Here is a 22,235-nt window from a genome sequence, read left to right on the forward strand (position 1 = left end):
ATCATACCATCATGGCCACCTAATCATCCCCAGCTTCCAGCTGGCTCATTCATCCCCCCTCCTCTCCCCTGGAACTATTCCCCAGGTTGTTGTTGTAAATGAGAATGTGTTCTCAGTCAACGTACCTGGTAAGATAAGGGTTAAATAAAAATGAGAGAGAGAGAGAAAGAGTCCCTCCACTCCAACCCCCTCCACTCTGGCCAGCCAGCTGTGTGTGGGTCAGTATCCTGGCTCCCTCCTGTCACGCAGACTGACCACCTGGGCAAACAGATGGGGATTTGATACAGCTAATTCGTCTAACCCGCACCGGTTGCTAGCTCGATTAGCCCCCGTCCCCAGTGCACACAGCTGACACAGTGACTGACCGGCAGCCCACTGAGCTGAAGTGACGGCAAGGCCCCCTGGCAGACTTTAGCATTAGCCGTAAGAGATCGCTCAACCTAGCACAGCTGGGAGAAGCCATAGGGCATGGTTAGCTAAATGCTATAGATGAATATGTGATGTCAGAAACAAGACTATAAAGATGGCTGCCAAACTAGAAGCTTTTGAAGGCTGGTGATACAGATATTAAACGAATGGCTGGATATAATTTGGGTATTTGGCCATCACACATGGTAAATGACTGAAACAGACTTGAACCCTAGCTAGCAACCCATGTAGGGCAAACATGTACAGTTAGTAATCTGGAGCCTGTATGGACATCTGTACGTAAGCAGCTGGAGGCCAGATGTGCTAGCAACAGGGTAGCATGTTGTAAGTGTAGCCCACTGGACGACGGCAGTTAAATGTTTCATGGGTGGTAGTGGGGACAGCACACTGACTCCTACACGTGTTAACACTCACTGGGTCCTCCTAACACTGGCTGGGGGAAATGGGATGTAAAAATATATCCACAGGGAAAAGCACAAGCAGGATATGTAAATAAATGAAAATACTAAGCATATAACTTTGATATCCTGTGTGTGCTTTTCCCTGTGGACATATTTTTACATCGACTCTTTTTGGAATTAGCAGCGCAAACATCTACTTGGAACAGTTTCTTATAGTCTTGACTGCAAGGACTTTTGTTTGAAATGGGATGTATACACTTGGACAGGATATGTGGGATAAGGGTGTTTATATTCCAACATTATCTCGACAAATGGGATGTATTTGCCTATCTGCTCAAATGGAATACACAGGACAAGGGTGTATGTACCCAGTCCTTATGTAGATACATCAACATGTTTTTTTCCCAAGTTTGAATGTCTGTTTGATTGTTTGAGTTGTGTGGAATTTCTCAAAGCTGGCAACACAGAGTTCTGATCGAATCGAGAGAAACCCCAATTAAACATTTTTGATGTGGAACTAATTTGGAAGAGAACTTCAAATGTTTGTTTGAGGAGAATCTGTTTTTCCCTCGTGTGTTTACCTGTTATTTCCTACCTTTATCTTAATTCACACAAATACCCTCCCCTTCAGCAAACACCGCAAAATGTCAGATAGCCTGCGTTATTTGACTGTTCTTAAAAGCTTAGCCCTATTTCAAAGAAAGTTTGCTGGCTCTATTTGCATATATAAGATTTACGCTACCGGCGTGGAGCGTCAGATTGTGTTTTTCAGCTTCAGCATAAGCCTGTGCTTTATCTTTTGGGGGTACATTTTTAATTGGAAGTTTGGTACAAAGCAAGTGGTGCAAAAGGGGATCAAATCCTACGCTTAGAGGATTACACTGTACATTAGTGGATGCTTTGGAAGGCCTGATTGAAATTGAGCTGGTTTTGAAGTGCAGAGAAGTCTCTGATATCTGTGAAATGTCTTGCATTGGAAGGTAAACCCAGGCTTTAAAGTGATTATACAGTAGCTATACTTAACGTGTCTATTAGAAGATATAGGTGTTTGAGGTTTGCAGGTTTGTAATAGTTGTATTTTTAAAAGGTATATATTTCTGTCTGTGCTGGCATGTGGGGGTTGTCGCCCCCTCTGGTCATAACTGGATCTACAAGCTCAGCCAGATCAGAAGCACAGACTAGTAATGAACTGGGGTGAAATCATTAGTCCAAACAGTTGTAAACAGTTAAGTTTTGCAAAGAAAACAAGAGTTTCTATTGGACAAATTCAGGTAGGTCCCTCCCAGTTTCGTTCCGTTTAAGAAACGTTTTGCAACAGAATCGGCATAATGAATACACCCCTGGGTCCAGCTGAAACAGTTCTGTACTCAAGGGAGTGACTCCTTGTCATTATGTTGGACAGGATAAGGATCGGTGGCATTCAGCAGATAGGCTTCTGTGTTTGGCCTATGAGTTTGATAACATGATCTTGTAATCTATGACATTGGAGATGAAGAAGCTGGACTTTGATGCTTTCTGCATATTCTTAGTTACATGATGCAATGAAGCTTTAAAGTTGAGCTAATAGTGTCGATTTGAGAGAGACCACTAAGCGAACAGATGGGAAGGAGTGTAGGGTGTCACTGGGGTCTACTATGAGGGCTACTGCCTGACGTGGAAAGCCTCTTTCAATTATAAACATCATAATGCATAGTCACTTTACCCCTACCCACATGTACAAATGACCTGGACTAACCTGTACCCTCACACATTGACTCGGTACCGGTACCCCCTGTATATAGCCTCGTTATTGTTATTTTATTGTGTTACTATTATTTTATTTTACTTTAGTTTATTAAGTAAATATTTTCTTAACTCTATTTTCTTAATACTGCATTGTTGGTTTAGGGCTCGTAAGTATGCATTTCACAGTAAGGTCTACACCTGTTGAATTCGGCGCATGTGACCAATCCAATTTGATTTGAGTTGATGTTTTACAACGTGTTCAATACTGACACATCTTTTCTTTGCTATCTTTTACAGGTCCGTCGTTCAAGCCGAGCTGCAGCAAGGCCCAGAGATATCTAGAGTTCATCCCTATCAACCTGCACACCCAGAGAATGAGGGTGACGTGTCCTAGAAAAACAGGTATGTGTCCAAATTGAGGCATACGGGTTGTATTCATTAGGCACGAAAAACTGTTTGAAACAGGGAAGGACTAGCTTGTCCAATAAGAAATTGACATTTTCGTTTTCAGGGTTATGGTGTGTCCTAATGAATATAACCATGACTTCACTATTACAACTTCATGAGGTTTTTACATTACATTTTAGTCATTTAGCAGACGCTCTTATCCAGAGCGACTTACAGTTAGTGAGTGCATACATTTTTCATACTGGCCCCCCGTGGGAATCGAACCCACAACCCTGGCGTTGCAAGCGCCATGCTCTACCAACTGAGCTACAGGAGGCCCCCTATCACCGGTGCCCCCTATAGCCGTTACAATTCGAGTTCACGTCCTTTGCTCTACTTCTCCTCGTCAGGGCGCGGATCAGAGGCATCTGGGGTGCTGACAGGTGCACATTAACTCCGACAGACAGACAATGGTCTAATGAAGCCCTACGCGCTTGGCCCTGAGAGGGAATACACAGAGTAGACTGTCTTAGAGCTTCCATCTCCCCCTACAACCAACCCCAATACTCACCTCTCTGTAGTTCAGCCCTAGACTTGTCAAAATGCATTATGGCCGCTAACACACTTCTTCTACACGCTAGCTCTGGGATGCGCGCAGTAACCGCAAACACGCTAGCTCTTGGGGAACGCTCCTCAGTTTCGAGTTCTCTCACCGTCTGATTGATTGTAAAGTTGAAGGCTAGACAAGCCTTGACACAGATCTGGACTACTCAACACATCAGGGATGACATACAGGAAGGAGAACAAGGAGAATGGAGCTGTTAGCGAAACCATGAAAACTGACTGACTGTTCAAAAAGAAGGGTTAGTCAGAAGTCTACTACCCTTGAGAAAGAAGGAGAATGTGTTGAAAGTGAACGTTCCTGGTGGAGTTCAGCTTGGTCATTGAGTTATTTTGAGACTTGTTCTCTGCTGCCAAGTTTCATAAGACAGAATAGGTATTGAAACGCATGGTGACATTTTCGTTTGGTGATAAAATGGCTTCCACATAGTCTAGTCTGGTCACTCCCTTGGGCAGTTGTGTTTTTTGGGTGAAAAACGATTCACTTTGCCATACTTTCCAAGAAAGCATGTGTTTAAACATCTGTCCATCGATGTAAATGACAAACACATCAATATTGTCCTTTCTATTAGTCACTTAGTTGTCTGTGCTTGTTAGGAATTATATTTCCTCTAGTTTCGTTTTTCTATCCTCCCAAACAAACCAAACCATGCATAGCTTTTGCATTTGGATTTGCATTCCACTATTGATCATGTAGTGAAAGAATGAGAGAAGGTGATACTCGCGACTGGCTAGCGTGGGAGCACAGCATGATGAATCAGTCACGATTTATGGCATTGTTCGAATGACAGACCGTCTGTGGGCTATCACAGGGGTCAAACACACCTTATCTGTGGCAATCTCAATGAAGAGACATTCCCACAGAAGTCCTAGGGTCACTGAAGCCAGGAGAGGTGTAAAGACTGATGAAACTTGAATCGACTAAATGAATGTTACCGTGTGAATTAAATTGGCATGTTTGGATTGTTTCAAGAGTTATAATATGCCATAGAGTTCATAAAGAGCTATGAGTGTTGATATGTGTAATTGTACTGTAAGTGGTCTGGATTTATTGTTACAGAGAAACTGTTTTATTCTGTTAGTCGGACGGCGGATAGTTCAAAGAGGAGTGACTTAGTGTGCTCTTATCATACAGTGTTGAGGTGTGGTGATTAGATCCAAGAATGTGTCTGTTGTTTTCATGCCTTTGTTTTAATGTTTTTTGGGCCATGCAAAGTGATGTTAATTAGACGATAGGAGATACTGGGAGTTTGCGCTCTTGGAAGAATAAAAGCTGGGCTTAAACTTAGATCATGGAGTCATTGGTAAACCGATCTCCTGATGTACGTTTGCATGTCATAGTGGTGAATTTTCTATGCTGTTAAGACTTAGGATATTTTGTATTATTTTTATCGTAAAGAGTTCTGGTATGTATCATTTGCTAATTGTTTTCTTATTGCGTAACTGTAATAAATAGGATTACTTTTAAATGGATACGAACTGTATTCCTCACATTTCTGAGTAATATTCCTTGAATTATTATTTGCTGAAATGTCTAATGGTAAATGTTATTCACAATATACATAGCACATGTGCTCGGTCTCTAACTATGCATCTCTGAGCTAAGGTTAACTCAATCATTTAATGCTAAGACATTGATTGCAAGATATTATCTCCTTCTTCCTCAGCCTCTTAATAATTGCATAACGGTAAACCTAGACACATGCATTTTTTTGAATTCCGAGTGATGACGCAAGGCTCGCGACCTTCACTATACCCACTGGATATGACTATGGGGCTATAGCATTCACATGATAAGGGAGTCAGATTGATGAATGCAGTTTATTATTATAGTCATCATAATGTTTGGATAATTTCCACCAACCTACAATCATCCAGAGAAGAAAAACTACCTGGAGAAAACCAGCTTTATGAGCCCAAGAAAACCTTCATTTGTCTGGGAAACAGCTTGTCAGTTAGTCTCCTAAGTTACAGCACAAAACCCAACCACCCAACGCCTCAGCCTGCATGGCTTGGCAAAGCAGAGTAAGGAAACAGTGTTATAAACTCCATTTGGGCCATGTAAAAGGGACATTTTATCTCCTTTAAACAGGACATGGGAATGGGTTAAGTATGAATTATTCAAATGAATCTCGCCGGCCCCACAGTCAATTTCTCCTCCCAGGGAGAGGGAGACATATCTCCCGGCCGCCCCCCGTTCTCCAGTTGATTTATGGGGGGAGACGGAGGGGGACACACTAGGAAATCAGCTAGAGCAAATTGGCCCGTGTGAGTGACGTTTCGAGCTCACCATTGTATTTCATTGTGTCGCTGTATATTGTGAGGCAGTAGCCAATTAAAGGGAGCTGGAAAGTTTGAGAACCCAGGGGCCGAGCAGGGTGAGGTGGGGGACAAGGGGGGCCACTTGGGGCGACCATGGGATCATTAAGAAGGAAGCGTGGGGCGAGTGCCAACCAATACCCCCCCCCCCCCCCCAACCTTCGCACTCGGAGCAGCGCTGTCAGTAATTGCTGTCGAAGGGACTCCTCAAACAGGACTTTCTGTGGCGGCTGGCTGCTCTGCCGTCCCAGAGGCCGTTCATTAGCTGACCTCCAGCACACTAAACCACCACACTGGAGGATTCACACACACACATCATCACCACTTCTCCTCAGTCCACACTACTGTCAGACCTCATTACACATTCCAAACAAAACCTTGAATGACTATCTTCCTGCATCACAGTTTTCCACCTTTCTTCTGAGGAAATAAATTAAGAAGAGGAGTCAAGGAGGGGAGGGAGGGAGGGAGGGAGGGAGAAAAAAACAGACATGAGACTTACACTACCAGTCAAAAGTTTGGACACACCTACTCATTCCAGGGTCTTTCTTTATTTTAACTATTTTCTACATTGTAGAATAATAGTGAAGACATCAAAGCTATGAAATCAAAATATATTTGAGATTCTTCAAAGTAGCCACCCTTTGCCTTGATGACAGCTTTGCACACGCTTGGCATTCTCTCAACCAGCTTCATGAGGTAGTCACCTGGAATGCTTTTCAATTTCAAGTCTCATGTCTCTTTTTCTCCTCCCTCCCTCCCTCCCTCCCTCCCTCCCTCCCTCCCTCTTGATTCCCCTTCTTCATTTTCCCCTCCCTTCCTCCCCCCTTCCTTCATTTGGTTTATTGCACTGTACAACACAGTTCCCACTAACCCCAGGCGGGAACACCTTCTTGCCTCCCCAGATGCGTTCTATGACGTGATCACGGTGGGGGCTCCAGCGGCCCACTTCCAGGGCTTTAAGGGCGGAGGTCTTCAGCGGCTACTGAGCAGACATGAGGCAGAGAAGAAGAGGTGAGACAGCCTCATTATACAACACGTAGCATGCAGCAGAGACAGGGCTGCCTTGGAAAAGAGATTCATACCCCAATGGAACTCTCCTGGTTAAATAAAGCATTCAATTGTCTTTTTCCGAAAAGGCACCATATTCCATGCGTAGTACACTACTTTTGGTCTGGGTATATGGTGCCATTTTGGATTGGCCCACTTTAGTGTGGAGAGGAACAGTATAGAGGGAGACTAACAGAGAAGAATGGATGGAAGTCGGTCTCTGACTGGATTTCATAAAAGGCTTGTTCTGCTAACGACAGATGAATGTAGCGTGGCCAGCATTGGTAGTGACAGATGAATTTGGTCCTGACATCTGGATTTGATTTGTGCAAGTAGGGCTAGACTACACAGTACTGTTAGTGACAGCTGAGCTGGGAGGTTTGACTCAATTGGGAACTGCACTGTCTGCTACTGACAGCTATATTTGACTGGAGGGGCGTGGGCCCTAATGCCAATGAGAGTGACTATTGACTGACTCAGGGTTTTTGTATTTACTCACCGGCTTCTCTCTCTGTGCAGTTGCCATTTTGGATCTTCCTGGTCCCTTTGCAATAACCCTGAGTCGTCCCTCTTGACACTCCGAGAGACTATGATTGAATTGTGTCTGTTTGATTCAATTACCTAGCGCCCATCCCGGGGCTGTGGCTGTGTGTATGGTGTAGAGTCTCTCTCTCTGACAGAGAAGACATGTCTAATTAGTATGTTCCCATCGAGCGGGGCCGTCACAGGCCTGACAAACACCTCTAGGGGGGGTTATATAGTGATGTAGATGAACTGAGAACAGTGACAGTACAGTAACAGTCCCATCCCCCATAGCTATTCATAAAGCATCTCAGAGTAGAAGTACTGATCTAGGATCAGGCCCTCCCCCGTCCATTTAATCTTATTCAATATTGTGTAAAATGCTAAACTGATCCTAGATCAGCACTCCCACTCTGAGACGTTTTAAGACTACAGCTAGGCCCTGGGGTCGTTAATCAAGATGGCCGTCTTATCGTCCTCTATCTGAGATCAGCATTTTGTATCTTGTCGCCGTTTGCCCTTCCGACGCTGTAAGATGGAGGGGGGTTGTCATGGGTTCAGCGTGTGGCCACTTGAGTGATGCCTGAGGAAATGAGAGGTGATTTTCCCCAAAGCTTCTCAGTCGAGTGCCGAGTCATTACGGACCATGTCAGAGCCAATTAGTTACACTGAGTTTAGAGCTCAACAAAGAAGAGGGGAAGAGGAGATAGAGTGAAAGAAAGAGATAGAAAGGAAGTTTGAAGAAAAATAAGTTGGAGTACATTTTTTTACGCTCAACTGCACAAGCGAATTTGCCCAGGAGTCAACGTTTATCTGCTAGCGTACACTATGATAAGAGTTAGAATATTTTGGAACGAAGGGAGTCCTCCGAAGTAAAATCAATTTCTTTGAATGAGAGATTAGACTGTGCAGGAAGGAGTACCCCAGGATACTTTTTGGTCTCATATTTGACTTAGCTAATGACTCACTGTAGCTTACATTTTCCAATTTTCCACCTGGCTAACCGAGGAACTGCCCTCTGCCAAGCCACATCCCATGTCTGACCCGGAATCCAGTCATTTGTCAGTCATTTCCCTGAAATGGGAATAAATGGGATTTCATCCTCTCTATGATTATCTTGGATTTGCTTCTATTTGCCTCGTTGCAGAGTTGCATGTTTTCTTTCAATGGGGAAAAATCAATTTCCGTGCCTTAATTTGCATGTTATGCCACGGTGGACATTTTTATTTTGACTCGAGCGTATCTGCCAAGAGGTGCTCTTCAATGTGCTTTTGAAGACCGTGTTTTCTGTTTTGAAATAAATTGAAATGAAGTCATATGTTATCAAAATAGATGGCGAGGTTAGACCTAATCTGTAGACACACACACAGACAGACACCCTGCCTTTGAACAAGAGCCTTTTGTAATTGTCTTTGATTAAAGGAAACAATAGGCTAGATGTGAGACTTGACTATTCAATGACATATAAATTAATCAAAGGGAGGAGAGGAAAACTGGGGGATGAGGAAAAAATGAAAAACGCTGAGGTTTAACCAGGAGGGCAAAAAAAGAGCCAACCGTCCCCCGGACACCGGGGGGGGGGGGGAGGGCGAGTGGAGAGGGAGGGAGGAATAAGGGAGGGAGGGAGGGAGGGAGGGAGGGAGGGAGGGAGGGAGGGAGGGAGGGGTGGAGAGGGAGCGACAGTGAAGAGAGAGAGTGGGTAGGGAAGGAAGAGGGGAGAGAAGAAGGGGAGAGTGCGAAAGAGAGGGAGGCGAGAGAGGGGGAGAGAGAGAGGGATGGGAGCCTTGGCGGTATACCTACAGTATTCAACAGCCAGAGCCAGCGACGTCTTCTTAGGATGGGGCGGGAAAGGAAGTTAAATCGACAGCAGCACTTAGGGCCCCTTCAGTATCCTACAAAGCTATTTACATACAGGGCAGGTGCATTTAGCTTTCATTAATGCATGCCTTCCACCCAAATGGCTGTTGTAAAAGTCCCAGATTTTTTTTATTCCTTTTTAATTGAACCCTGTAGACATTGCAGACTAATCTTTATTTAACAAGCCCCTCCTTTGAATCATTCAGCTTTTTGTACAATGATAAGATCCTCTTACTTTGGATGGAGCCCAGGTTTATTTAATGTGGCTCATCAGGTTCTGTGGGGGAACGCTTGAAGCACTTCTTGTTTTTATACAGTACTCTCTCTCGCGCTCTCTCTCTCTCCCATTGTGGGTGTGTGTGCATGTGTGCGTGTCTGCGTGTGTGCGTGTGTGCGTGTGTGTGTGTGTGTGTGTGTGTGTGTGTGTGTGTGTACACGCACTGGGCCCCAGCATAAGGGTTCCCCCTGCTTTTGAGGTCAGGTGTGGTGTTTGTGTCTGTCTGTCTGTCTGTGTGTGTGCGTGTGTGTGTGTGTGCAAGCTGTGCTGTGTCGCTCCTCGCTGTACGCGCCGCCGAACCTCTGGCCTTTGTTGTCGGGGCCCGTCTGCTCAGGCATCACTGCCTAATGCTCATTTTGGGGTGAGGGGGGGGGGGCAGTAGCAGCCACAGCAGGGACCGTTTGGTTCAGGCTACAGAGCACACCTAATAGAGTCCCCTGGGATGTTAAGGTTTCACTTCACTTGCAAAACTCTGTCCAACTAAATAGGGACTGTGTGTGTGTGTGTGGATGAATGAATGAATGAATGACATTTTATTTTCGTGTCAAATCACCAGTTGGCAACCCATCCCTTACGGGATTAATTGACACATAAACAAACATTACAATAATTCACTGTGATAATTCAGTGATCATTTTTCTTCCGGTGCGTGTGTACGAGCGTGCGTCCGTGCGTGCGTCTCCAAACACAAGCTGGTCTGAGGTCAGTTATTCCCAGTCAGTTAGTTAAACAGACAGATGTCTATTGGTTTCAAAGAGAGGACCTTGGAAGTTGCATCTTAGAACCAGTAGAGAACTGATTAACACTATCTTGTTCAAACACAGTCTGTTCTGGCATCAGGCTGTCTGTCTGTGTAATGGAGAAGGACAGTAGCTCTGGTTAGCTCTGTGCATTTAATTTCATATTTCTATGCTCCAGTCCTCCTATATGATAGTGTGGGCTTTGGCAGTAGCCCTGGTCCGATCTACAGTAAGGACTGGTCTGAAATCAGTGCCTAGTCCCATGACAGAGTGGCCGTTGGTCCTGGTCTGATTTGAGAAACTGTTCTAAGATCAGTTGCTATCCAGCACTGTCTTACGACAGACTGGGCTTTGGCAGGGACCTGAGGAACCAATGGACACCATATTGTTCAAACACAGGCTGTTCTGGAATCAGTCTGGTGCAGGCTGTATGTCCGTTTGATGGAGGAGGACTTTGACAGTAGCCCTATTAACTGGTCTGCGATCAGTTGCATTCCAGCCTTGTCTCAGTGTCTCTATGACTGAGTTGGTTTTGGCAATGGCATTGGTCTGGTCAGGTCAATGCTGGTCTAAGATCAGTTGCTATCCAGTTCTCTCACTTTTGACAGAGTGGGCTTTGGCAGTAACCAGACTGGTCTAGGATCAGTTGCTATTCTCCCCTCTCACATATGACAGAGTGGGCTTTGGCAGTGACCAGACTGGTCTAGAATCAGTTGCTTTACAGCGCCAGGTGTGCCTGTGTCTCAATGACAGAGTGTGTTTTGGCAGTGGCCCTCAGTCCTGCCGTCCTCCGATGCAGCGTTCTGCTCCTGCTGGCTGTCAACAGCAGGCCTGGAAGCTCTTCATTCATTTCCTTCCCCACTATTAATTAGCCATGAGCCGGAGACACGGGCTTAATTAGAGAAGAGAGGCTGCTTCTTCTTCTCCTCCTTTTTCTCTTTCTCTCTCTTCCTCTCATTACTGTCATAACCAATTCCCATAGATCATTTAGGAACATCAAGGGAGGACGTTTTGCTAGACTGCTTACTGTTTGCTAGTTTTAGTAATTCCTCCTAATAGGTAGGTCTAGAGTGGGAGGGTGTAGGCTCCAGGGTGGGGAGTGAGGTGTGGGATAGCTAGCCCACTAGGGAGGCTGTGTCTGGGGAGAGTCAGGTCGATAAAGAACCCCCCTTCTGGGAGGTACTGGTTCTCTCAGATGTAACCTACCGGAGATAGGAGATAATCTGCAGAGTAATAACGTGTATACAAACAGGTGTTTTACATTTAACTAGCTAGCTTGTGGCTAAGCAAATTGCCAGTAAACGCTAAGAAACACAGCCAAAACATGTGGCTTCTTGATTAAACACCTAACAACAAATTCCTCTATCGTTGTAAACGAGGATATTCCAGGTCAGGTGTCCATTTTAAAGCTTTTCCCTTAACCAGCAGGGTTTCTGTTCTCTTCACTTTGCTTGTCAGCGGCTATCTTGGCTTTGGTGGAAGCTAGCTAGCTTATTGGACTGACAGGTCATCCTGATGAGGAATGTATGGTTTCCCTCTGATATCCAGCTCCAGTGTGGATCAATACTCTCCTGTGGCATCAGATGGTAGGGACCATGTGTAAACACTGATTATCCACTGCACAGGATCCCTAATGGCTGGATTTGTACTTATGAGTCAACAGTGTTGTTATCCAGCTGGAGCTAACCTATGAGTCTCTCTCTCTCTCTGTCTGTCTGTCTCTCTCTCTCCCTCACTCACTCAGACAATGTAGTTTTTCCGGCGTTGTTCTGTTTTATTTATCTTCTTCCTTTTGTACCCTCCTGCATAATGTGGTAATAAGAACTCCAACTCAAAGAGAATGCCCAAGTTTTGATGAACTTACTTACGTAAGTTATCATTCAAACAAATGTTGGATTTTCCCCTAGTATTCCCTAGCAACTTCCCTAGTATTGACTATAGGCTAGGCTACGCTGTAGCGAAGGGAAAAGATGGTACTGGATCATGTAAGAGGCCAGGTGGATCTTATAAGAGGCCGAAGTCTGATTGTCTTTGGGCTGCATCAGGTGGCATATCTCCAGAGAGCTCATTAGCCATAATGACAAGGACAGGGTTTGTTAGCGCTAACCAGTCGGATGCTACATTGGCAGCAGCTAGCTAGCCCCCAGTACACCTGAAGTAATAAAGGTCCCCAGGTTTTGGCACTGTACTGATGAAGCAGGTAGGGGATGTGTCATAGAGGATTGCTTTGAGGACTCTTTCTTTTCTACTATCTCTCTCTCGCTCTCTCTCTCGCTCTCGCTCTCTCCCTCGCTCTCTCTCTCTCTCTCGCTCTCTCTCTCTCTCTCAAGACACTCACTCTTTCAGTCTTCAGTCTGGCTCCAGGGTCTGGCCTACATACAGGCTGTTCAGAGCTGAATCTAAACTAGCTGGGAGGGTTGCAAATGACTGCTTCAAACCACTGCCTCGTTAACGCACACGCTTGGTCTGATGGCAGGAAGTCACTGTGGAGAACTCAATGAAAGTCATTGAAACTTTACTTGAGGTGAACGTTTGATTGGGACTGATGTGCCCTGAATCTATGAACTGACAAAACTCGTTTCATCAGAGGGTGTAACGCTTCCCTAGAAATGAAAAAATGATTAATTATTCGTAATATTATACTTTTTATCTGGCTGCAGATATTAATTAGGTGGTTTTAGATTGAAGCGTTGGAAAGCATTGATCTATGATACAGTTTCAGGCAACTAGAGCAGCTTAATTTAACTTACTGTATCCAGACTGTACCACACACTGTATTGTGGGGGTAATGAATACAACTGGAAAAGGTTTACCAGTGGACTATTTGTGATTATCCTATTATTTAGACTCCAAGCCGATCCATAGTCATTACTGTTCTGCCAACCAGTGGTGGAAAAAGTACCCAATTATCATACTTAAGTAAAAGTATACAGTGGGGAGAACAAGAATTTGATACACTGCCGATTTTGCAGATTTTCCTACTTACAAAGCATGTAGAGGTCTGTAATTTTTATCATAGGTACACTTCAACTGTGAGAGACGGAATCTAAAACAAAAATCCAGAAAATCACATTGTATGATTTTTAAGTAATGAATTTGCATTTTATTGCATGACATAAGTATTTGATCACCTACCAACCAGTAAGAATTCCGTCTCTCACAGACCTGTTAGTTTTTCTTTAAGAAGCCCTCCTGTTCTCCACTCATTACCTGTATTAACTGCACCTGTTTGAACTTGTTACCTGTATAAAAGACACCTGTCCACACACACTCAATCAAACAGACTCCAACCTCTCCACAATGGCCAAGACCAGAGAGCTGTGTAAGGACATCAGGGATAAAATTGTAGACCTGCACAAGGCTGGGATGGGCTACAGGACAATAGGCAAGCAGCTTGGTGAGAAGGCAACAACTGTTGGCGCAATTATTAGAAAATGGAAGAAGTTCAAGATGACGGTCAATCACCCTCTGTCTGGGGCTCCATGCAAGATCTCACCTCGTGGGGCATCAATGATCATGAGGAAGGTGAGGGATCAGCCCAGAACTACACGGCAGCGCCTGGTCAATGACCTGAAGAGAGCTGGGACCACAGTCTCAAAGAAAACCATTAGTAACACACTACGCCGTCATGGATTAAAATCCTGCAGCGCACGCAAGGTCCCCCTGCTCAAGCCAGCGCATGTCCAGGCCCGTCTGAAGTTTGCCAATGACCATCTGGATGATCCAGAGAAGGAATGGGAGAAGGTCATGTGGTCTGATGAGACAAAAATATAGCTTTTTGGTCTAAACTCCACTCGCCGTGTTTGGAGGAAGAAGAAGGATGAGTACAACCCCAAGAACACCATCCCAACCGTGAAGCATGGAGGTGGAAACATGCTTTTCTGCAAAGGGGACAGGACGACTGCACCGTATTGAGGGGAGGATGGATGGGGTCATGTATCGCGAGATCTTGGCCAACAACCTCCTTCCCTCAGTAAGAGCATTGAAGATGGGTCGTGGCTGGGTCTTCCAGCATGACAACGACCCGAAACACACAGCCAGGGCAACTAAGGAGTGGCTCCGTAAGAAGCATCTCAAGGTCCTGGAGTGGCCTAGCCAGTCTCCAGACCTGAACCCAATAGAAAATCTTTGGAGGGAGCTGAAAGTCCGTATTGCCCAGCGACAGCCCCAAAACCTGAAGGATCTGGAGAAGGTCTGTATGGAGGAGTGGGCCAAAATCCCTGCTGCAGTGTGTGAAAACCTGGTCAAGACCTACAGGAAACGTATGATCTCTGTAATTGCAAACAAAGGTTTCTGTACCAAATATTAAGTTCTGCTTTTCTGATGTGTCAAATACTTATGTCTTGCAATAAAATGCAAATTAATTACTTAAAAATCATACAATGTGATTTTCTGGATTTTGTTTTAGATTCCGTCTCTCACAGTTGAAGTGTACCTATGATAAAAATTACAGACCTCTACATGCTTTGTAAGTAGGAAAACCTGCAAAATTGGCAGTGTATCAAATACTTGTTCTCCCCACTGTATGTACCTTAATAGAAAGTTACTCAAAGTAAAAGTGAAAGTCAGTCAGTAAAATAGTACTTGAGTAAAAGTCTAAAAGTATTTTGTTTTAAATATACTTGAGTATCAAAAGTAAAAGTATACATCATTTAAAATTCCTATTATTTAGCAAAGCAGACGGCACAATTGTCTTGTTTAAAAAAAATCGGATTGCAAGGGGCACACTCCAACACTCAGACAATATTTACAAAAGATGCATTTGTGTTTAGTGAATCCGCCAGACCAGAGGCAGTAGGGATGACCACATGTTCTCTTGATAAGTGCGTGAATTTTACTATTTTCCTGTCCTGCTAAGCATTCAAAATGTACTTTTGGTTGTCAGGGAAAATGTATGGAGTAAAAAGTACAATATTTTCTTTAGGAATGTAGTGAAGTAAAAGTAAAAGTTGTCAAAAATATAAATAGTAAAGTAAAGTACAGATACCCCCAAAAACTACTTAAGTAGTACTTTAAATTATTTTTACTTAAGTACTTAACACCAATGCTGCTTACTAATGACGTAGAGGAACATGTCATGGATTGGCTATTGATTGGAGGCAGAATGAGCTGAAATGAATCTGTTCCTGCAGATGGTTTGCAATATGCCTGGACAGTTGATCTAAATAACTCCCAGGCCCAGGCTCTGTCTGCAGTATCATTGATCCATCTCCTCCGTTTCTCAGTTCTCGCTCTCTCCGGTCAAGTTAAAGTGTAAAATATAGTTCTATGGTGAACATGTCTGAGCATGTAAAATAGTTGAATATGTTTAATACTGCTGAAACTAGCTGGATTCAAACAGTAAAATGTAACCGCATGCAATAAACAGTAAAACCTCTTGAGTTTCTTATCAGTTTTTATTCACACTGCTGTTTACAATCCTCTAAAATCTCAAACCTTTTCTTTTCTCCTCTCTCTATCACCTCTTCAGTTTCAGCACAGCGTACCAGTGTATTTATTACTCCCCGGAGCACACAGCCAAGGCCCAGGAGGTGCTGCACAGTGTGGGCCAGCTCCAGCCTCTCATCTCTGGCCTGGCAGACCAGCTGCTTCAGGCTGCACAGCAGCACTCCATGGCTGGGCTGAGGGAGGCACTCAAGACCCTGGCTGGAAAGGTGAGTAGGCCTCAACCACCAGAACCCCACCATTTAGCTCCAAGCCTGGGGTGGGGGTGCTGCTTAGTGCCCCTGGCTGGAACTCTAGCCACACACAGGTCGCCAACCACCACCACAATCTACCCTCTCTGTCCATGTTCCTTTCCCCCATGATGGAGCTCCAAGGTACGGGTAGAAGTGCTAAGCTTAACTTCTGGATCTGTAGCCCCACCACCACCCCCTCTGTCCCTGTTCCTGGAGCTCCACGGCTGGGTTAGAGATGCTGGAGGTCCTGGGCTGAATGCCACCATCTGGATGTGTGTAGCCCCACAGGGGAGCCAATTTTAGAGCTCTTCCCTCCTGCTGTGCTAGTGTGTTACGAGGCAAGGTGAAGCCTGGGAGGTGAAGCCTGGGAGGTGAAGCCTGGGAGGTGAAGCCTGGGGGGTGAAGCCTGGGAGGTGAAGCCTGGGAGGTGAAGCCTGGGGGGTGAAGCCTGGGAGGTGAGCTATCAGGGGGATTAAAACTGGCGCTATTTGTAGAAAATCTCCTTTACAGTGACTCTGAGTGTGTTTTGCCTCAGAGATGATTGTTTATACTGTATTTTGCTGAATATATTTGGCTGCAGCAAGTGTATTTTAATGACCTGAAGTTGCCCTTCAAGCATCTGTCACCTACTACAAAACATCTAGCTCTAGGGTGAGACAAAGGTTGCATAGCTGGTGTTAGGAGAACATTAGCAGAACATTATGTTGACGCGTCATTGGTTGTAGGTAATTGACATCTGCTGGGTTAAGCCCGACCACCCGAGCGCATTGAAATGGTTAAACACACACACACACCTCTCGTCATACCCACTGTCCATAACTCATCATTAAAACGCCAAAGCCAACAAAAGTGAATTGCGAGTCGACGAGCGCAGAGTTTTATGGCCAAGACACTTGGTGTTTTATCCGTGTAATTAATGAATTACAGCTGGTGCTGTCAGATTTGCAATCTGCTGCAGTGAATGAGTGAGAGATTGTTTTTGCCATAGTGGAGTAGAGCCCAATCAGACAGCTTAATTGGTACATTCTCTCTGTCACCGCTTCCCCTCATCCTTGATTAGACACGCAGACAGCCTGGTCAGCACCGGCCATGATCCCCTGATTGGAACTTCAAACTTTGTGTGTCTCTGTCTCGGTGGTTGGGTGTTTGTAGGTGGGTGGTGTGTGTGTTGTGTGTGGCGGGCGGAGTGAGGGAGGCTTATGGTAGGGTGTGTATGGGGAAAGGTATAGTTGGATGGGGAGTTCGATTGATGGTTGTCCGTTGGATAGTTGTTCATGTCATATGTGTGAGTAGTCTGTCATAGAATGTGTGTTTGCACATTTGCTTGTAGTGCTGTGTTGTGTTCAGCAGCACTTTGCCCTAAGTAGTTCATCTATCATTTATTGAAAATCCACAGTCCGCCTAGCAACACCACACACTCAGCCCCACAATTTTCACCATATAAGTACGATCCTGGATCATTGAAATGATCTACCCATAGCATTTCCACAGAAACTCTCAAAACACACACTGTCACGGTTTCGGCCGAGGCGGCTCCTCCTCCTTGTTCGGGCAGGCTTCGGCGGTCGTCGTCTCCGGAGTACTAGCTGCCACCGTTCTTTGTTTTCGATGTTTGTTTGGTTTGGTCTGTTTGGTACACCTGTTCTTGTTTAGTGTTGATTATGTGTCCTATAAGTTCTCGTTGTTTCTGTCATGTGTTGTGTGTAATTGTTTTCACCTGTCTGTTGGTGCTGTTCATTTTTGGCCAGTCGTTAGTGTGTACCGTCGCACTGTTGTTTTCGTGCGCAGTCGGTTTTGGTGTTTTACGCACTGTTGCGTATTGTTCGCCTCCGGGTTGGTTTAGACCCGTTTGTTATTTTTGTCTTTTCAAGTAAAGACTGGTTTGACTTAGCTCCTGTGTCCTGCACTTGATTCCACACCACATCCGCACCAGATACCCTGACACACACAGACATACACACAGCCATGCTGGCTCCCTGGGTTGGTGTGAGTCCACTGTCCAGACAGATGGCTGTGGAGCTTCGGTCCATAAGGAGCGAGAGAGAGAGTGGGAGGGTGGCGGAGCCCTAATGAAAGCACAGAGAGGTTTGATCCACAGTCAAGTTACTCACCAAGGACAGCTCCCACTGCCAACGTCTCACACAGGGTCTCACACACAGAGACTTCACCTTCAGAGAGTCTGGGAGAGAGATGAGCAGTGGGGGGAGGCGTTAGCCTGGGATCCAAACTGATTATTGCTCTGTGTCACCATTTTCAGCTTGGAATCCAGGCTATGGAGGAGTGTTGTCACTGGGTCGGGTGGATGCTGTGACTCCCCTTAGGGTAATGGATTTAAGGGGTGAGTTTAAAACAGAAAAGTAACACTATGAAACAAAAAAAGAGAACTGCGATCTACGGGTTCTCAGGCGCTGTGTTATTACTACTACTGCTGCTATTGGTGGAGATGATGATGACGATGATGATGATGATGATGGTGGTGATCAGTGAGAGAACAATGCATCAATTCATCTCCTGCCTTCAGGGAACTGATGCTTATATCCAAAAGCGCATAATTCCTATAATTATTATTATTATTAGTAGTAGTAGTAGTTATAATAATAATAATAGTATTATATTCTATGCATTACTATAGTAAAAGAGGATGTGCCTTCTTTGGGCAGAAAAATGGTCCTGTGTTAAATGACATTGGATACGGCGTTCCTGCCAGGCTTGGCTATGAGGGTCATTTACACTTCTCCCAGTCTACAGACATGCTATATCTAGCACTTTCCATTCAACATCTTTCTCCTCTCTGTACATGTTTCTCCTTTAATAAAGTAGGAAGTACCATACATAGGGTTGCAAATGGAGGGTATATTACTGGAAAATGTCTAAGTGTATCAGTAAACTACCAGAATTTTGGTAGCTTTCAAGGTTTTTGGGGAATTTTATACAATGAAATCTAGTGGCCTTTTGGGTACTTCAGATTATCGCAGGTGTCTGTAATTAGCAACAACACAAAATTGAATGACAAAGCTGTAAAACATTATCCTAAATATAAACCATCAACTTTGTAAATACCATTGGTGTTTAATATGAGGGTTCCAGCATGAAATATCCTTTATATTTTTTTACACACTTATATAGTTTTTACTTTTTCAATATGTATTTGTTGTAAATGTTTCGCCAACAAACTGGTGGCAATTGTGAAATAAATATAATAGTTGGAGGAGTTGCAGAGTTAATTGAAAAGAATGCCATTGTTGATTAGATTATTTTTTTATTAATTAGACTATTTTCCCTTGAACCATATCCAACTCATGGACAATATGAACACAGTTATAAACAAATTATAGTTTATATGAGTATTTTTTTCATTTTGATTAAAGTATAAATGACCTGAGTTAACATAGATGACCTGTTAATTTCAGAGTTAACATAGATGACCTGTTAATTACCAGAGTTACCATAGATTACCTGTTAATTACCAGAGTTACCATAGATGACCTGTTAATTACCAGAGTTACCATAGATTACCTGTTAATTACCAGAGTTACCATAGATTACCTGTTAATTACCAGAATTACAGAAGATTCCGGTAACTTTGGTAAATGACCAGTAGATTTATAACCCTAATCATACAGTATAGTACAGACAACTCCTCTCATCCTCTTCAAATCAGTGGTGAGCGTATAGCCTTGCAGTCTTTTCATCTACTTTAGATCAAATATACAGTATCACACATAAAAACCACTCTTCCTCTCAGCTGGAGTCCAACCATAAGCATTTCACATCTGACTTGCACTTTTCCCTCAGTTGAGATCACAGATGTATTGAAGAACTAAATGTTTCTTTCTCGCAAGGCATTTCCGGTCCTTAGATCTCCACAGTAGATGTAGGCGAGAACCAGAGTGAAGTGAAGTTCTCACGTGAGACTGAGAGGTGGGCAAAAGTAGAATAAGATAACAAAGCGAGCGATTTGAAATGTGTTTTTCTTTCAGCAGAGACAGATTAAACCAAGTCCTGGATTAGAACACACTCATCTGAGATTCTACAGTGTGTTTAATGGACTCTGTCTGGGAAACCGTCCCCTAGAGAAACCGACCCCTAGAGAAACCGACCCCTAGAGTTTTTTTCTGTCAGACGCACCACATACAAATACACCACACAGCACATTGTAGACAATCCTCCCCTAAGAATGGTTCACAACTTTCAAAATCTACCCGAAAATGCAAACAACTGAAGAGAGGGAATAAACCCGGAGACTATCAACTATCTGAGTCATTGTGAGTTAGCCTAATCATAATATAATAACAATGGCTCTGGCTGGATATTGTCCCCTGACCCCGTGGTTAAGAAGAGCAAATATGACCAGTGTGTGAAATACAGTTTCACCATACTTTGCTCAGTCACCCCAGAAAATCCAATGAATACCAAATGTCCTTCATAGGTTGCAAATTAACGTTGTGGAAGATAAGCACATTTCAATTTGAATATGGATTGGCATTTTACGTTTTCAGGGGGAGTTTTGATCCTATTGAGGTTTTTTGCTTAGTTGATTTGTGTGTGTTGTTGGGTTGTGGGGAAGTGTGTGCATGCGTGCATTTTTGTGCGTGCGAGTATCCGTGTCGATAAAGTTTTCTCCTAATTTAAGTAAATGTGAACTCCCACCAAATGTTAATCAAGTTATGTATTTTAATCCAGAGTTATACCGCTCTCAAATAATTCATTTACAGTTATAAATAAATCTATATACTGTACATGATAGGCAATTAAAGTGAATGGAATGCAATCACACTCAAGCTGTTCTGTAACTGTTTGCTCATACATGCACTTTTCGACAACCTCCATAATCCATTATGATTATGTCCTACAAGGCTGTGTGTCTGTCAAAACCAGGCCTCTATGACTCCCAATGTAAGCAGGATTTCTTGTTCTGTTAAGTTAATATTCAGATTATTCCATATCAGATCACTTTGCCAGATATAAAGCTGAAACAGAACCCTGCACATGCAGAGGTCTTTCAGGAGCAACCACAGTCTAGATAGCCACTAAGAGACAAAGACACCACTCTCCAGTCTCACACTGTTTGCGTACAAGCCCTCCAACATCCTCCAAGTGCCACCTACCCCTCTCTCACCCCAGAGAGGTGCACAGCATTCCTCTCAACCCTCGCTCAACCCTCTCTCACCCCAAAGAGGTGCACAGCATTCCTCTTAACCCTCTCTCACCCCAGAGAGGTGCACAGCATTACTCTCAACCCTCTATCACCCCAGAGAGGTGCACAGTGTTCCTCTCAACCCTCTCTCACCCCAGAGAGGTGCGCAGCATTCCTCTCAACCCTCTCTCAACCCTCTCTCACCCCAGAGAGGTGCACAGCATTCCTCTTAACCCTCTCTCACCTCAGAGAGGTGCACAGCATTCCTCTCAACCCTTTCTCACCCCAGAGAGGTGCACAGTGTTCCTCTCAACCCTCTCTCACCCCAGAGAGGTGCACAGCATTCCTCTCAACCCTCTATCACCCCAGAGAGGTGCACAGCATTCCTCTCAACCCTCTCTCACCACAGAGAGGTGCACAGTGTTCCTCTCAACCCTCTATCACCCCAGAGAGGTGCACAGCATTCCTCTCAACCCCCTATCACCCCAGAGAGGTGCACAACATTCCTCTCAACCCTCTATCACCCCAGAGAGGTGCACAGCATTCCTCTCAACCCTCTCTCACCCCAGAGAGGTGCACAATGTTCATCTCAACCCTCTCTCACCCCAGAGAGGTGCACAGCATTCCTCTCAACCCTCTATCACCCCAGAGAGGTGCACAGCATTCCTCTCAACCCTCTCTCACCCCAGAGAGGTGCACAGTGTTCCTCTCAACCCTCTCTCACCCCAGAGAGGTGCACAGCATTCCTCTCAACCCTCTATCACCCCAGAGAGGTGCACAGCATTCCTCTCAACCCTCTCTCACCACAGAGAGGTGCACAGTGTTCCTCTCAACCCTCTATCACCCCAGAGAGGTGCACAGCGTTCCTCTCAACCCTCTCTCACCCCAGAGAGGTGCACAGATACCTCTCTACCCTCTGGGTCATGTTTCAGGGGGTTAGCGGCAGCACGGGGGAGAGATGCTCCAGATGGGTTTCGGTGACTAATATATGCAGCATTAGTTCGTTCAGTCTCTCATTGGTTCTCTTGTTCACCTGTTCAAAGGATCTCTGCTCATGTGTTGTATTAGACTGCATGTGGATTGCTGTGGTAA

At 44.6% G+C, this 22,235-nt stretch overlaps 1 protein-coding gene across 1 annotated transcript in view; it reads left to right on the forward strand.

The window, feature by feature from the left end:
* Positions 1 to 22,235, forward strand: part of LOC311109964 (type II inositol 3,4-bisphosphate 4-phosphatase-like) — a gene marked incomplete at its 5' end in the record, with an annotated part of 64,043 nt that overhangs the window by 3,289 nt on the left and 38,519 nt on the right. The window contains 3 exons of the mRNA XM_084188479.1: positions 2,849 to 2,957; positions 6,788 to 6,896; positions 15,799 to 15,982. Coding sequence (XP_084044605.1) covers positions 2,849 to 2,957; positions 6,788 to 6,896; positions 15,799 to 15,982 — 402 coding nt within the window. The remainder of the gene's footprint in view (positions 1 to 2,848; positions 2,958 to 6,787; positions 6,897 to 15,798; positions 15,983 to 22,235) is intronic.

The sequence above is a fragment of the Coregonus lavaretus genome (assembly GCF_964263955.1).
Source record: "Coregonus lavaretus genome assembly, contig: SUPER_35_unloc_1, whole genome shotgun sequence".
Classification (NCBI taxonomy): domain Eukaryota; kingdom Metazoa; phylum Chordata; class Actinopteri; order Salmoniformes; family Salmonidae; genus Coregonus; species Coregonus lavaretus.